General features: G+C 40.9%; 1 protein-coding gene across 1 annotated transcript; it reads right to left on the reverse strand.

Moving 5' to 3' along the window:
• Positions 1-4,940: 4,940 nt before the first annotated feature.
• On the reverse strand, positions 4,941-17,222 carry LOC308104704 (N-lysine methyltransferase SMYD2-B-like). The gene is made up of 13 exons (XM_080455204.1): positions 16,761-17,222; positions 14,644-14,707; positions 12,540-12,650; positions 12,006-12,066; positions 10,940-11,055; positions 10,251-10,321; positions 9,275-9,377; positions 8,185-8,295; positions 7,631-7,757; positions 6,495-6,669; positions 5,938-6,046; positions 5,479-5,663; positions 4,941-5,443 (listed from the first exon to the last, which is right to left on the reverse strand). The coding sequence occupies exons 1-12, from the start codon at positions 16,928-16,930 to the stop codon at positions 5,532-5,534; spliced, it is 1,350 nt and encodes a 449-aa protein (XP_080311330.1). The 5' UTR covers positions 16,931-17,222; the 3' UTR covers positions 4,941-5,443; positions 5,479-5,531.
• Positions 17,223-17,470: the final 248 nt, after the last annotated feature.

Consider the following 17,470-nt stretch of genomic DNA (forward strand, 5'->3'; position numbering starts at 1 on the left):
TTTCTGGTTTCCACTAGTCCTGCTGCACAGCACCACCAGAAACTGTCTTTAGTCAAGTTTAGCGACGCTACACAGAACAAACGTGACTCTCTGTGATCTCACGGGGTCTTCTCTTACCATATATAGGCTGCTGCTGCCTGCTCTGGGCTCACAGGTCCTAAGGTCCTACCGCTCACACACACACACACACACACACACACACACACACACACACACACACACACACACACACACACACACACACACACACACACACACACACACACACATATACATTTTACGATCCTATGGTCTAGGGAATAAAAGGACCGTGACATAAGGTTGACAAGTGAATGTTTTATTAATGACCGTATTTGGTTTCTTTTAGGTTTGAAAAAGGTTTGAAATGATTTTTACATACAATGAATTTACAAATAGACCGTTTAAGACAAGTATTTAAACTTAAACATACACAGAAAATAAGCCCCGGCGCAAAGCAATAACCAAATAAACCAAGCTAAACCTATACTTACTTTTAAACCTCTTAATAATCTTATCTACACCAAATGAAAATTACAAGAGAACTCTACTCTAATCTAACTACTCTAAATCTAAACTATGTCAAAAGTTGGCTTTGTACAAGAAACTACATGTAAAGCGCTTTGGATAAAAGCGCTATACAAATGCACCATTTACCATTTAATTAGTTGTGTGTGGGAGGGGGGGGGGCTAGTTTAGGGGGAAAAAACTCTCATGCTCCCACCTGTACAGTTACAGATATATCATATAATATTATGTCATAATATCATAATAATATGTGTTCCTCATTGTTTCTCCATCCTCTTTCTATGTCTCTTTGTCTTTTCTATCATTGTCTTTCTCTCAGATGGCGCTCCATCACAGCCCTCCCTCTCGCTGCAGCAGACATCACACAGTACGGCCGCGACTCCAATGTCCGCTTGCTGTGAGTGTTCATCACACAGAAAGCAGAACCAATACAATGTGTTCCCACCATCTTCTTGACCCCAGACCAGCTGAACAATTATCACTTTATTGAATGATGAGTCTGACTTTGTCTCTTTCATTCTCTGTGTGTTGGTGAGCAGTGTAAAGCGCATGTCAACAGGGGACCCAGCTGAGGACATTAATTACCTGGTGACTGATGCTCAGAATAGAGAGAGGTATGAGTCAGCTAAAAGCAGGGTAAGAACTTAATATTCTCTCCATGACATTTATTTATTTATTTATTTATGTTCTAATGAATACATGAGCTACAATGTAGCGTGTAAGATTTAATTGTTCATCATTCAGTGACATAAAAAAAACAAAAACAATAAACAAAAATGTGTCTAAAATAGGGATGCCAGGTAACCACATGAACCCTAGCGTCCTTATTCTGAGGTGAACATTCAACAAAGATTGCCGATTTACAAGCTTACAATGCATCAAAATGCAACCCGTTGTGAGCTTTTATATCGGCTATTTTAGGCAAACAGATTTGGTGTTGAGAGAATAAAGCATCAGGCCTAGTACAGAGCCCTGGGGGACCCCGTTCAACTATGTATAAAGGGTTAATGTGGTTAATGTTAATGTGCTGTCGGGCAGAAACCTCATATCTCCATGTTTATAATTATGGAAATATCAGTATAGGCTTATGCTTATCTCTGTGGTTTTGTGTAGCCTGAGTGTACAGTAACTCTACTGTAGAGCACCTTTGAGGCAAGGCATGTTAAAACATTGGCAAAGATTCAGGAATCACAACAATCAGTCAGCATTGAGTGATATTTACATTAAGAGCTGTAGAACAGTCTTATTTCTTTACTCTTTATTTATGTTAATTTAATATCCATGAATTTATTTTCTTTTCTCTGTTTTTAGGGAACTATTCCTTTGCATGGTGAGACGGGAGACCATCCTGTTACAGAGTCACTGTCCTCTCTACATCCCTCGCAGGAGCTCCAAGATGAAACTGAACTAAGTTCATACTTCAGTGGTTTGAGGATAGAAGAATCCATCTCTCTGTCTCGTTCCCACAGCTTTCCCTCACTGAGCCAAATTCCATGTTTAGAGAACAAGACAAGTTTCAGAGCAAAGCGCTCCCACAGCGTGAATGATGTTATACTACTCGACAAAACATTTACACCGGATATCATTGCTGTAGAAAACAAGGAAAGCTACAGGTTCCACTGCACCCAAGACAGACCTTTCCAATGCAGTGTGACCGGCCTGGTGTTTAAGATGGAGGCAGAGGGAGATGTCACTTACAGGACAGTCCCCTGGGACCGAATGCTTTTATCCCAGCTTGGCAAGAGGCCTGCAGGACCACTGTTTGACATCAAATGCCCTCAGAGGTCTGTGTGTCGGTTACACTTTCCACATTGTGAGATCCTATCCATGGGTGGAGGCAAATCCTTATCCGTTTTCCGGGTGATGGATAATGATGGCATTGAGCTGATCTGCCCTGATGTGATCACAGAAACTCATGTTATCATAAATGTAACTGGATTTTCAAAATTTGGTCTCACCCTTGGTGACAACAGCTGCAATCATTCAACTTCAACGTCAGGTTTATTCACACATTTGGTGAAATGGGTGAAATCATTTTTCGTACAAGCTCCCAGCATTTGCAATCCTATCCATGCCAATGTGTTACTGTTTTATACACCACCAATTGATGATAATCATCCCAAATCAACCCTGAATGCATTGCTGCTGCCTAAGAATGTTGTGCTGAGGGAAGTGCTGAATGAAAGGAGGAGCAGACATGGAGAAGAGATTTTCATTGAAATCCCTCCCTGTGAATTAATCCCAAAGAAAGAATACACCCTCTCCACTTCACCTCAAGATGGTTCCATCATAATTCAACCAAGTAGGGCAAGATTTGTCGTGTCGTGACTGTGCATGGGAACGCTATGTAGACCTTTCAGTTCCAGATCTAAAAAAACAACAAGTTCAGCGCACACTGAGTCATGAAGTGAAAGACAGACTGTCTTTTGTGCGGAGCAGCTTCATCCAACGTGTTTCAGTTAGCACTCTCAAAAATCTCCTAGACAAACTTTTAGAGAAGAGGGTGATAAATGATGCTGATCAGGGTGAGGCCAACGCGATGCAGGTGACAAATGACAAGGCTCGTTTTGTCATCGATACAGTGAGGAACAAAGGAACTGCTGCAAGTTCAATCATGACATTCATTCTCTGTGATATTGACCCATTTCTCTCTGCAGATCTTGGGTTGATGTAAAACTGTACGCTCCAGAGCAGGCTCCCATGCCACCTGCTGTGGTACCGCAAGTTTCACCTACAGAGCTATCATTCTCAGAACCAGGTCTGGGAGAGCCGTATAGACTTGTCCTATGAACTGAAAGAAACTACAAAAATCAATACAAAAAAGACACAAAATGCTAATGTACAAAAAAAACTAAAAAACAACTGCAAATGTAAAAACAGAACAAATATTATTGATCTGTGAAAATAAAAGCTGTTTATTGTTATGCACTGTTATATTGAAAACTTGAAGTGACCTATAGTGACTATAGTCACATTGTTGAGCACTAAGTACTGCTAAGGATAAGTATTTAAAGTTTTAGCTAAATAATTACTCAAGTGCTGGTGTTAATATTACAGGGTTTAGACAGAGACAGGCAGAATAGTCCTCTGAGGTCTGCTGAGACAAAGGCAGGCTACCCTTTGGTCTCGAGAAAGGGGAGATGTGATGATATCGTATTTTGTGGTAACTATGGCAACCAGGATGTGTTATAGGAGCAGGCAGGATGTGACGTCACTATGTGTTCCCGTTTGTAGCGAGTAAATAAAGCTAACAGAACAGTACCCAGTTTGACTCACGTTATTGGTAGTACTTTAGGAAACACAACATTATTGACATTATCATTATATGGTGAATAGCAGTGTTTTACCAAATCGGGCGTAAATCAAGTTAAACAGTCTCATTAATCATTACAGAAACGAATGATTTATTGTTTTAGTGTGAGAGAAAAATGCTTGGGTTTCGGCTCCTCTTCATTGGATTGAAACCTTTTTACTGTATATATTAACCCTAACCCTATAGCTAATAATTTGGGGAAGCCCCTGACTGTTGAGGCCCCAGGCTGTCACCATACCTTGCCTAATAGGTAAGTTCACTTCTGCACTGTTCTATTCTGTATTCAGCAGTGAGTGGATGGAGTCGATTCTCATATTGGTGTTATAAAGGAGTATCCCTATGCCAAGAGTCAAGGCATTATGTTTTCAAGGTTGTCCGACTGTCCATCCGTCCGTCCCAACCTCGTGAGCACTATATCTTAGGAATGCCTTGAGGGAATTTCATGACATTTTGTTAAAGTTCAATAAGAAGGTCCCTGGTTCAATCCTCAGCTCAAGTGCCCCTGGGCAAGACACTTGACCCCTAACTACCCCCTCCCCCCATCCATCTTGAATCCATACAAGATTTGTGAGGTTAAAATGTCTCAATCTATTTATATAAACATGAGTACCTTTTCTCTCATTCAGAGTGCTTCCTTATCACAGCTGCCTACAAGGGGTGTGGTTGAAGAAACCAGTCCAACTTGCTCCTCCAGTGTCAACATGTTAACTGAACTGAGAAGTGATTCCTCTAAATGAATATATACTGTAATCATTAATAACCTGCTGTAAGGAATGACTCTGGGTAAAAGTCCACAGCCATTTATGACATGACTCTGCAGGAGGCGTGCTGTGTATAAGACAGAGTGTGTGTGTGTGTGTGTGTGTGTGTGTGTGTGTGTGTGTGTGTGTGTGTGTGTGTGTGTGTGTGTGTGTGTGTGTGCGCTCTCTACAGACTGATGAAAGACAGGATACAGCTGACATGCCAAACACAACAGTAGAGTTCTGAAGTAAACTTCAATAAGAGTTCAAACCACTTCCATAATGTCAGCAGTGTTGATTTTTATTTTAACATTCAAACACACAATTATTTTGAAATCTGAACGCAGCATAATACTGTCCGTACAAAAAGGTGAAACTGTCATTCATTTGTAAACATTACTTCAGTAGCCTACCTAAGAAGTAAGAAATAGCCCATACTGTTCTGTAACTCTCCAATACAGGAGTCTAGTTCATATGGGTATAGCTATGTTACTTTAAACAAGTGAATAGGCTAAAGCAATGGTTCTCAACCTTTTCAGGCCGTGACCCCCAAAAATAAGCATATTTGAACTGGGGACCCCCCACCCTGACAAGCACTTGGAATTGTAGGAGTTGAGTCATTCCATTTTATTTGACTCAGATAAATATTGTGAAAATAGCCGATCTACAAGCTCACAACGCCTCACGTTGCGAGGCGTTGTGAGCTTGTAGATCGGCTATTTTCTTTCTTATATTATTTGACAAATTGGTCAATGTTAGACCAGTTTTTATAGTATAGTTTGTTCATTACAAATGAATGTTTTAAATTGTCACTTAAATGTCATCTGGGGACCACCCCACGAACCTGTGTTGCCTACATTTTAATAGTGAGGACCAGACCCTCCCAAAAGGTATGTATTGATTTTAGCTTGAAGACCTCCGCAGTTTAGGGCTTATCTTATAAGTGAATAGATTGGGTGTAAACTGGATGTTTTTAGCAGTGCCCCAGGCTTTGCCATCTCTTTCTGTAGCTCTGCCAGGTACGGATGATCCTTCCCATACGCCACCTCCATGATGGATATTGCCTGCACGCACACACACACACACACACACACACACACACACACACACACACACACACACACACACACACACACACACACACACACACACACACACACACACACACACACACACACACACACACACACACACACACACACACACACACACACACACACACACACACACACACACACGTAAGTTGATATAGCAACTGTATTGTATATAGGCTAGTAACTGATGCACTGTATTATTAAATGCTCAGCAACCCACTGTGTGCTAAAGCTAAATCATTACCTTCTTGAGATAACTCATGCCCATGAGTGGTTTTTCCATGCCCACGTAGAGTCTAGCCAACCTCATGAAGATAGAGGACACGTTCAGAGAGAATGGTGGATACAGCTCACTGCACAGGACAAAGGAAGATTTGCACAGCCATTATATATTTATGTAACGGTATTGACACACTGGGCGATATATGGTTATGACTTCAAATCAATAGCCTGATCATTTCTCGATTACGATTAATGAACAATTATAAAAAAGATGAAAATACTGAAAATAGCAGATCTACAAGCGTGTGATCTTGTAGATCGGCTATTTTCTCTCTTCTGTACGCCACCATTGTACACCGAAGTATACGTAATACAGGGTCAAATAAAAAATCGAATCAAATCGTCGATTCATTGATATAATAAAACATATATGTTTTTTTTTTAAAAGCTTCTAGATTATTCAATTAACCTGTACATATCGATTTTGATATATTTTCGGTTAATAGCCTGGCTCTATGACTCGCTCCCTCCAGTTTTTGAGATTTGAGGCCATTCCTGACAGTCGTAGTAGTATGCTACCTTAAAGGTTGTGCCATCTTCTCGCCGTAGCGGATCGCACCATTCCAATCGTCCGTGTAGAGACACACCCCCATGGCCTGGTTCATCACGATGAGCATGTACACGTTGGAGTCGTCGAACACGGTCCCCATCTTGTCCAGGGACAGCTCACACATATCCATTAACTCGCTAGGGGGTGCAAGAGAGTCAAGGATGCAATGGCACAGGCTGAACCTGAAAAGCTATTGTTAAAGGTGGATGCCAACCTCCTGGACTTCCCCAAAGCAAATTAATAAACGCACCTGGGGTGACAACAGGGCCTTTTCAGTTGCAGCCCCCTCCCTTTGGAACTCACTCCCACCTCACATCAAAGCCGCCCCCACTCTTGCCGTGTTCAAAGCCTCCCTCAAAACCCACCTTTTCAGACTTGCTCTCCCCACCTAACTCAAACCAAATCTCCCTTTCTGCTTCTTAGTCTTAGCTTAATGTTTTTAGACTTTTAACTTTTCTGCTCCTAATGAAGTTTTATTTTATTTTATTTGTTTTGTAAAGCGACTTTGGGTACTAAGAAAAGCACTATATAAGTCTGATGTATTATTATTATTATTATTATTATTACTCAAATCAGACTCTTGTAACAGTGGGATGCTATACTTTGTTGATTCAACAGCTTTGAGTGATATAAATAAATATTTTTCAGGGTAAATAGTGTTCTGAATCATTTGAGCATGTGGGTGTAATATGGTAAAGTAACACACAAAACATGCCATATAGAGAACACACACACACACACACACACACACACACACACACACACACACACACACACACACACACACACACACACACACACACACACACACACACACACACACACACACACACACACACACACACACACACACACACAGTTTGTTCAGCACTTAGCTGACAATACACACTATATTGTTTGTTCAAGTCCTCTTACTCTTAACTTAAAACTCCTGTAGGTTTTGAAAGTCAATGCGAAAGGGGAACGCTTGATAGACTTTTCAAGAACAGGTACAGCATGTCTCTGCTCTCCAGACGCTATTTATACGATCAATAGCAGAAGGAGGCGCATAGTCTAAAACGCAGGGCGTTGTGGGTGTGAAAACCCTCATCTTACGTAAGGATATTTTTCTCGTTGCTCTCGTTGGCTGTTCGGAACCGTCCAATGGCCTTCCTAGCGAAGTTGACCATGTTACTGACGACGTCTGGCTTAATGGGATCACTCCGCTCACGCACTTTGAGCTTGACCTCGTCCTGAGACCAAGGAGAGAAGATGACATGTTAGAGTTGAGGAACATTAGCCGCTTGTGAACTAGGATAATTCTGTTATCAATGATCTATCAATACTGCTGTGCTCTTGTGTGTGATGTTGAGGTGATGATTGTGTTTGTTTGCTTATTTATTTAAAAAAATGTTTCAGAAGATTCTCAGAAATTTTGAAAAAATATTCACAATTTTCTGAAAAATAAGTGTAATAATAATAATGTATTTTACATAATGTATTTTTGCACATTTGGGTCCCGTGCAGAAATTTCTCTTTTAGGTCTTGAGTTGAAAAGGTTAAGGAATCCCAGGTTTACTGTTCTAAGGTTTTTTTTCTCTGTGTTTACACTTCCAACTAAAACTTCTGAACTGAACTGTACTATATGTCACTCATATGTCTTGGTTTTTCATGACTTACTTTGGACTTAGTTTGACATTCCTGGCAGTCACAGGTGAAGTTGTAACATTCTCTTAACCGGTCGTTTCTGTCTTCTGTCGTGTATATGAGGTCTATGTAGCTGATCAGCATCTTTTTGAAGGCACAGGAACACACACAGAGACATGTGAATAGTACTTCAGGTTTCTCTTCCTAATCTAATTCTGGGGTCAAGGAGTTTTTTTTTTATTATCTGGAGAGTCTAAAAGACTGATGCCCTCTTAAGACATTCACAAAAGATATGCAATTCTTTTGCCATTTTAGAAAATGTTGTACATCTTTGGAAACTTTCACCTATGCCCAGAATAGGCATGCCAGGTTTAAAGTGGTTAAGACCAGCTGGTTCAAATGGTGCATGGGTCTAAAAATAACCCTGGCAGCCTCTTTAATCAGCTGTTGTGTTGCGTCTAACTTTTACAATTCTGGGGGAACACCCTTTCGGTCTTGTTAGGGACAGGGAGTGTGGGGGTGGGGGTTCATTTGATCAAATCCACAACGCTTGCTTACTTATTTACTTTACTTATTTAAATCTACAATGAAATCTGGTTCAACACATATTAATGGCAAATGTGTTCCATCATCCTCTACCCCAGTGGTTCTGAGCCAGTGGTCCGGGGACCACCACTGGTCCTTGAGGGGGTTCCAGGTGGTCCCCAGCGAAATGATGGAGGGTTGGTGACCAAATGGACCCTTATAGATCTTTAACTCTTGAGAGTGTAAAATGAAACCAAATGGACCCGTAAATTATTGTTAAACATCTTCATTACTTAATTTGCAAGAAGTCTACACACAATTAGAGAATGTAGAAAACGTGTGCCTGTTATCTCTCCTATGGTACCAACATCAATACAGCATGGAATTGAGGACAAAATCGTGTCCAACGATAACAGAATATTTAAAGTTTTGGGTCTGAGAGTCTAAATCTCATCAAATGGTGGGTCCGTGGCTCAAATGCCAAATAATAAATAATGGACCTTGATATGAAAAGACTGCTCTACCTCCTTGTAACACATACATTGTCCCCCATCCACTGTCACACACGCATCCCTGTGCAGCTGTCTCTTCTCCTCACCTCATCACCAGACTTCATATCCTGTGTCGCCCGTACTTCTGCTGCCGTTCCCTTGTACGTGACAACCACGCTGGGTAGACAGCTGTGGTTCATGAGGGAAACACTGAGGGGAGAGAGGGTAAACAGGAAGAGAGAAAGAGAAGAGCGAGAGCGAGTGAGAGCGAGAGCGAGAGCGATGTTATGTTACTGATCTCATTCATGCCTCTCTCTTCCATGTTTGAAAAACAACAACAACATTGTATTTGCAACTCTTATTCGTTTGCGTGTGTTTTTATGTGGACCCCAGGTACACTAGCTGGTTGCTATGGCACCAGCTAATGGGGATCCTTAATAAAAATCTAATCTTTACTGTATAAAAAACCTATTCTAGGGCAGAGGTTTTTTACATTGGACGACATAGTGGAGCATGGCTTTTTTTATTATGTTTTTTACATTAGACAATAGTGTAGCATGGCATTGTTTTTATGGTTTCTACATTGAAAGACATAGTGTAGCATGGCTTTTTTGAATGGTTTACTGACATGATAAGTATATAGGGTTTAAGCAGGGCCGGACTGGGACCAAAATTCAGCCCTGGCATTTTGGTCCGGACGGCCCACCACCCCCCGGACCGGGGGGGGGGGGGGGTTTCACTGTTTCAGCCCAGCCCTGCACATGAACTCTGCAGCCGCACTGAGGCCCCTGCTGGAAAGCATCCCAGCCCAAACATTAACGTAACTAATAATTGGGCCACACGACCCTGAAATGACCGTAATAATCCTAAAACGGGAGCAAAAATATTTGATTTTTTTTTTTTGGGTGGCCCAGCGGCCCACTGGCCCGCGGCCCACCGGGCATTTGCCCGGTACGCCAAATGGCCAGTCCACCCCTGGGTTTAAGTGCTTACATTGATGAGGATTTAAGTGTGTGTGTGTGTGTGTGTGTGTGTGTGTGTGTCTGTGTGTGTGTGTGTGTGTGTGTGTGTGTGTGTTCTTACTCAGGGTAGACTACAGGACCCTTATTATGGTTCAGTTCCTCATCCTCCACATTGAAGCAATTACAGCCAACCTGTAGCACAGAGAGAGAAATCATTACTAATCCTACTAATGTATTCACACCTGTGGGATAACAATTTGGTCGTTATTTTCTTCTTCTTCTCATTTGTAATGATCTGCAGTGAGTTAGTTGAGAAACTGTTGGCGGATGGTTAGCGTTTCAGAATCCATGAGTGCTAGACAGTGGTGGAAGAAGTACTCAGATATTTTACTTAAGTAAAAGTAACGATACCACAATATAAAAATACTCTGTCACAAGTAAAAGGCCTGTGTTCAAAATGTTACTTGAGTAAAAGTGCAAAAGTATTGGCTTCAAAATATACTTAAAGTACCAAAAGTAAATGTACTAAAATGTTTGAAAATAGCAGATCTACAAGCTCACAACACGTCGCGATACGACGCGTTGTGAGCTTGTAGATCGGCTATTTTCAAATAGCCTAGGTATAAAATAGGGCTGAAGTGGTTAATGTGTGTTTTATAATGTAATAATTTATAACTGCAAAGTAACTTGTAAATAAAGTTTTCAAATAATTGTAGTGGAGTAAAAGTACAATATTTGCCTCTGAGATGTAGTGGAGTAGAAGTAAAAGTATTGAACATTGGAAATACTCCAGTAAAGTAAAAGGACTACCTGGGAGAAGATTGAAAGCAGGTCATGGTGATCAGGGAAGTCCAGGTGTTTGGAATAGAAGTGATGCAGGCTGGCGATGTCAGCCTCGTAAATAGATTTCCTGTCGTTTTCCACATCTGGTTTGTAAAATACAGAGTGTTAATTAACTGAAGGCACTGTTGGAGCAACCAAAAAGTGTTTTTCCTTCCGGTGAAATATTTTCTTTTCTGGCCAAAAAGTGTATTTTACAGAGAAGGTGGGGTGCTGAGAGGCTTCCCACCTCCGAGAACAGACTTTCAACAACACAAAACAGCCTTTGTTTAGGTGTGCAGCGAAATGGTTTTGTTTATTTTCACTACTGTTGGAGCCCTCACAGGGCAGTGGAATTCCTTGTACAAGCGCAGAGCCCAGCGCCTGGCAGGGCATTAGAGAGAACTCACTAACGCTCTGGACCAGGGCTAGGCCGCATGCAGCCCTGAAAGGGGTCCACTGCGGCCCCCCAACATGATATTCAGATAAATAACTACCTCTTACGCCGCTACCCCCCTCCCCCAACTCCCTCTCGCTGCTTGTTTAAAGGCCACTCGGCACCACTTTCTGGCAACACGAGTTGCCAGGTTCTGGAAAGAAACAAGCATCCAGTGTTAAATCGTTCGCCATTAACGGCAGGCTCGCAGGAATTTTCAGCGCATGTTTGACTATCATGAGACTCTACAATGAATCGTAGTAGAGAAAAAAATAACATTGCGTCGGTTATAATAGACAAACTTCACTAACCCATGCGCTCCCATTATAACAACGGAGGGTGTTTAAAAAATGACGACAGGGGAATATATGGAAAAAAAGAACGCCACTTTTTACGTCGCTAGGTGAGTAACGAGACATGAAAGATAACACTTAATTTGTCCGGAATTCTCCTTTAAGCGCTAAAATCCTGTTTTTTCTGAAAGTGTATAAATGGAACCGAATGGACCAGTAAGGGTCCATTTTTCATCTCTCTCGGTTACAAATTAAATTAACACAGATTTTACGGCGAATGTGCCCATGTGTGTGCATGTTTGTGTGTTTATGTTGAGTGATCCCTTACGTGATTGCATCTCTCCCATCAATATAAGCTTCTCAGATGCAGATCTTTCTTTCTGTGCCTTCTGTAGAAAGAAGAATTTGCAAAAAATTAAGCATTGGCAAAAATTCTACACTTCTTAATTATCTTTATTTAAAAAAAAATGCACAAAGTTTACTTCATACAGCAGTTAGTACAAATCAATTAAATGATGACAGTATATAGTTCATCAGATGTAAGTTACCTGTACTTATACCCATCACATATCAATGATATCAAGAAGAAGAATTGTCAAATAACTGATTTCAAAATGCTACTGTTGGTTTATAAAGGACTGAATGGTTTAAGGCCAAAATACATTTCTGACCTTGTGCATCATATTATTACAGAATTATATATTATTACAGTCTGGAGCACAGAAGCTCCCCTTTGTCTTTACAGTCGCGCAAATTTGAATTTGCCCGACTGTAAAGACAAAACGGAAGCAGGGGAGCTTCTGTGCTCCAGACTGTATGACGGAAGCATTCGAAAATTAGAAAGAAAGACCCCCCCACTCACCTTTGTGGCAAGGATCCTGGCCACTAGGCGGACTGGCTCTGCTGGACACCATTTCGGACCATACGCAATCATTGCTGAGCACTCCAGCTTGTGCATATTCCAGTCCCCTTTCTGACACACACACACACACACACACAATTATTTTGCAAGTCACATGATGCTTGAGACATACACAGACCTTTTTCACAGCAGCCATTTTGAGGTACTGTAAACACAGCTGAAGCCGGTTATAACATTAGTTGTTGATGTCTTTCTTTCATTTATGTATGTCTGTGTACGAGCATGAAAGTAACCGTACAAGCATGTTGCTTGGCACTCATCCACAAATACTGCTTAAGACAGGGAACGCATCTGTGTCATTTTAAGATTTATTTGGCTATTTAAAAAAAAATCGCTTTAAAAAAAATTTATGCAAAGCTTCTTAAAAAATAGCAGATCTGCAAGCTCATAGCGTGGCACTCGGTGCCGTGCTATGAGCTTGTATATCTGCTGTTTTTGAATAGCCAAAGAAATCTAAAATGACAGATGCGTTCCGGGATTGAATGGGCTAACAGTTGGTCTACAGGGCGTCTAAGCTATGCTATGTACAGTACAGTGCTATGCCAGTAATGCCACTCAACACAATGCTACGCTTTCAACACTGTCCCTGTCCTTGACTGTCCCGTGGCCTTCCTTACACTCTTCTCATACTGCATCTTCATGTCTGTTATGACCTTAGGGTCATATATGTATTTTCATGTGTGGTGTGTGTTGCCCTGTGTATTCCCCCCCCCCCTCCTTGGTGTGTTTGTGAATGAATGGTGAGGAGTGACTGATTGAGTACCAGCTGGTGTGAATGGTGGCTGAGTGTTATTGGCTAAATAGAGTCGCAGTTCCCGCCCACTTCCTGTTTTTTTTGGTGCCGGAAGAAAAAACTCAATGCATTTTTCCATTGACATTTCCAAAAATATTTATATCTATTAATTTAAGCCTCGAATCAAGCCATCACGAGATGACATGAATCATGACCATAAAACGTTTTTTTCTGTGATTTTATTTTATTTTATATTTAATTATATGATATACTATATTTAATAAATACCCTTTGTTTTGCCGTTTTCAACAAAAAAAAATCACAGAATCAAACGTTTATGGTCATGATTCATGTCATGTCATGATGGCTTGATTCGAGGCTTAAATTAATAGATATAAATATTTTTGGAAATGTCAATGGAAAAATGCATTGAGTTTTTTCTTCCGGCACCAAAAAAAACAGGAAGTGGGCGGGAACTGCGACGCTCTATACTAGGTGGAACTAGCTGGTGATTGGCCCTCTGTCGACCATAAAGATGTCCACAGCTGTCTCTCTTCCTCCTAGCCAGCCTCAAAACAACACCAGTCCTCTGTGTTTGCCACCTTGCAAGTGGTTTTACATTTTTTGTTTGTTTTTAGAGTTAGTTTTAACAGCTAGTTTTAACCATGGGTTAGTTTAAACTACAGCATTTGGTATTGTAGGGGTGGGTGGCCTTTCTTTTGTTTTGTTATCCATTTGTTTGTGTTTTTTTTAACCTACAGACAGTATGTCTTTCTGTTTGGCACACACAAAGCTATTTTTAATTAACCCACTGAATCTCTTCTCTACCTGAATCAGATCTTTGCATTGTCTACTGTGGGCATAGCCACTTAGGGCTCAGCCTGAGTGGTTAAATACAATTACATTCAGTTCATGCGTGTAGATTGACTTGTTTCCTTGTTACTGTAGTTGTATAATTCAAATTAATTGTACTTAATCTAAACCTATCTTATCAAAAAGTTATTTGTTTATTTACATGTATTTGTTGGCTTACAAGTAAAATGTTCTCACATATAAACTTTGATCAAATTGATTAGAAAAATAAAATCTACGTTATCGGTGGTCTAGGACGCTCGGAAATTAAGAACGGCATCGAACTCAAATCTGGGTTTTGTTTCTTATTGATCCACAGTGAAACCAAAGGTGAACTTCCATGTGTGATCAATCACATTCCATTCTATGTTTCTGTTTTACACTCAATCAGAAGTGTTCTGTATCAGACATGAAACAAAGCCAAGCCCCCTTCTTCCTCCTCATCCACTCGTTTCCTACCTGACAGTTGACGTTGCAATAGAAGGCTTTCTTGCACTTTCCACATTTTGCCAAGCGCTTTTTCCTATGAATAAACAAACGTTAGGTTTTAATGAGCAGCATGTTACAACATACGTGTTCTCACACACACACACACACACACACACACACACACACACACACACACACACACACACACACACACACACACACACACACACACACACACACACACACACACACACACACACACACACACACACACACACACACACACACACACACACACACACACAGAGCTAACCTTATGGTAGGCCAGCTGTCTTCTCCACCAAACACAACAGCCCTACATAATTTCAATCTCAATCATCCCAAACAGTGCATAGCAGCAGCACTTTATAGGCAGTGGTGTGAAGTAACTAAGTACATTTACTCAAGTATAATGTTGAGGTACTCTTACTTTACTGGAGTATTTCCCATTTTCAATACTTTTACTCCACTACATCTCAGAGGCAAATATTGTACTTTTACTACAATTATTTGAAAACTTTAGTTACTTTGTAGATTTTGATTATTATTACAAAACATACATTAACCACTTCAGCCCTATATACATTTCGGCCATTTGAAAATAGCCGATCTACAAGCTCACAATGCGTCGCATTTGGAAGGTACATAAAGGAAGGTGAATGTTTTTGTCCCCAAACATCCAAACACAGTGCCATTGTTATACTTTCTAAAAGTTTTTATACGGGATTCAATTTTCTAAACACAGTCACTAAATATTATATGCAGTCATTTGTCAAGTCTTGTTGCATTAATGACTATCACACTACCACAAAAGTTATCTGACAAAGCCATTCGTTTAAATTTAATTTATACTAAATGGACCCTTAAGGGTACATATTTATACTTTCAGAGTTAAATTAGTACTCAGAATGTTACTGTATAGCCTATAGGTGTGATCTGTGTGGATATACAGTGTGAGGAAGGCTTGATGCCGAAATGTGTCTGTGTATGCTGTCCGTCCATCCATGAATTAAAAGCACCAGATGGATTTTCTTACTGTGAATCTAGTGAGCTGTGCACCCGGCAAACTGCATTATACAGAGTGCTTGTTTTGGTTTTCTGCTGTGATCGATATAAAGTGTTCTCAGGAGAAATCATGCACCTGTACTTACAAAGCAGGACCTTACCAACGGATTACTCCAGAAACACAATATATACTTAATTAATGTACAGTAGATGGTGTGTGTTTGCAACAAAGCCTGTTCAATCATGCTGGAGTCAGATAGCCTATTCCAAAAGTTGAGGCCTATTGTGATCACACTTCAAATGCACAATTATTTTCTGAAAGTATCATACTAGCCCTGACAAAGAAAATGTAATTTAACAGGGGCCCCTTGTCTTTCCAGCTCTTTGATAAAAAATAATATTTTCAGGTGGGTTGAACATTTCAAAAGAAAATAGTACCCATTTATCAGCTTACAATTTATAGAGTTCCAGTTTCATTTTTTTCTGCTCATCACTTCCAAGTTCACTTGTTCATCCTGCCCTATGTGTTCTCTCTCCTGATTGGATACAGTTGGTAGGTATACCAACCTGAAAATGCATTTTCTGTTTACTAAAGTATATAGAGCTATTTAACACTTAGTTTACCCAAAATAAATAAATTGTACCTTATAGACGAAACATGTAAGGGCCTTTTTTTTATGTAGGCCTATATACCATGCATGTCATTGCTAGACTGAGTGTTGGAGTCAACCCCCTACGCACTGCACATCAGTGACACAGCGAAAGATGAGCCGCATCTCCTAAATATAGATTACGCATGACATTTTAGTTTGTGGAGGTGTGGGGCTGCTGTAGTCTATATTAAGAATCACTCACAAATGAACTGGCTTGACAGTGAAGCAGTGAGTGTGGTCTCTATTGAATGCTATTCATGTTTGTTGAACATGTGCTATCTGGACTGTCAGGAACTACAATAAACTGTAGGGTAGTAGTGGTCTAAATATTGATGTTCCAATTAGTAAAGACTGCACTAATCATTCGGATGCGTAGCCTACAACATACAGTACGGCCTGTTAATGCACATAGCAAGTTAGAATATGCATGCATGCCACATAAATACATACTTAGCAAAGCAGCAATCGCAGTAGTTTCCCCTCTCTTCAACGGCGAGGACGCAAGAGTACGCCGGGGAGGTGAAGATAAGTTCTCCAACTTTGAATGGTTTGGTCACCCGAAGACCTCGTCCTTTGGTAGGACTGTCGAACATCTCGATTCCCTCGATTTGTTCCTTCATCGTTGCTTCCAAGGTCTTCCCCGAGTGCCCTGTCGAAGCGGCTTTATTCCACAAGGTATAAGTAAAGATAGAATGTTGGTGGTGTCCCCCCTTTAAGGTTCCGTCACGTCACCGGGGGTCCAAGTTACAGTTCACAGCTTCTGCATGTGTGACAAACGTCTTGCCCCGTCGCTACGATCACCAAGGATGTCAGTAAGGGGGTGCCAGGATCCGTCCTGTCAGTAGATCATATTATCCAATGTGCTTTTGGCAGGGAGGTTTGCAACTCCTTACATAACCATGTGCAATAGCAGAGCAAGGGGTGGCCTACTGGCCTAGTGCTGGCCCTGGCCTTAAATTAGGTCATCTCCAAATTCCAAATCTAGCCTATACCCCCGCCCCCATTTTCTTTTTTTTTTACACAATGGGTGTGTCATGGGGCAACAGGTGCCCTATAGACACTAAAGACCCCACAGTGTAAAACTGAACATTTACAAGCACACACGGCACAGCTGCTGCTAATAATTGACTGTCATCAAGCTGCCTTGGAGGTGTGTATGT

Source organism: Gymnoscopelus braueri (genome assembly GCF_963280865.1).
Source record: "Gymnoscopelus braueri genome assembly, chromosome: 17".
NCBI lineage: Eukaryota > Metazoa > Chordata > Actinopteri > Myctophiformes > Myctophidae > Gymnoscopelus > Gymnoscopelus braueri.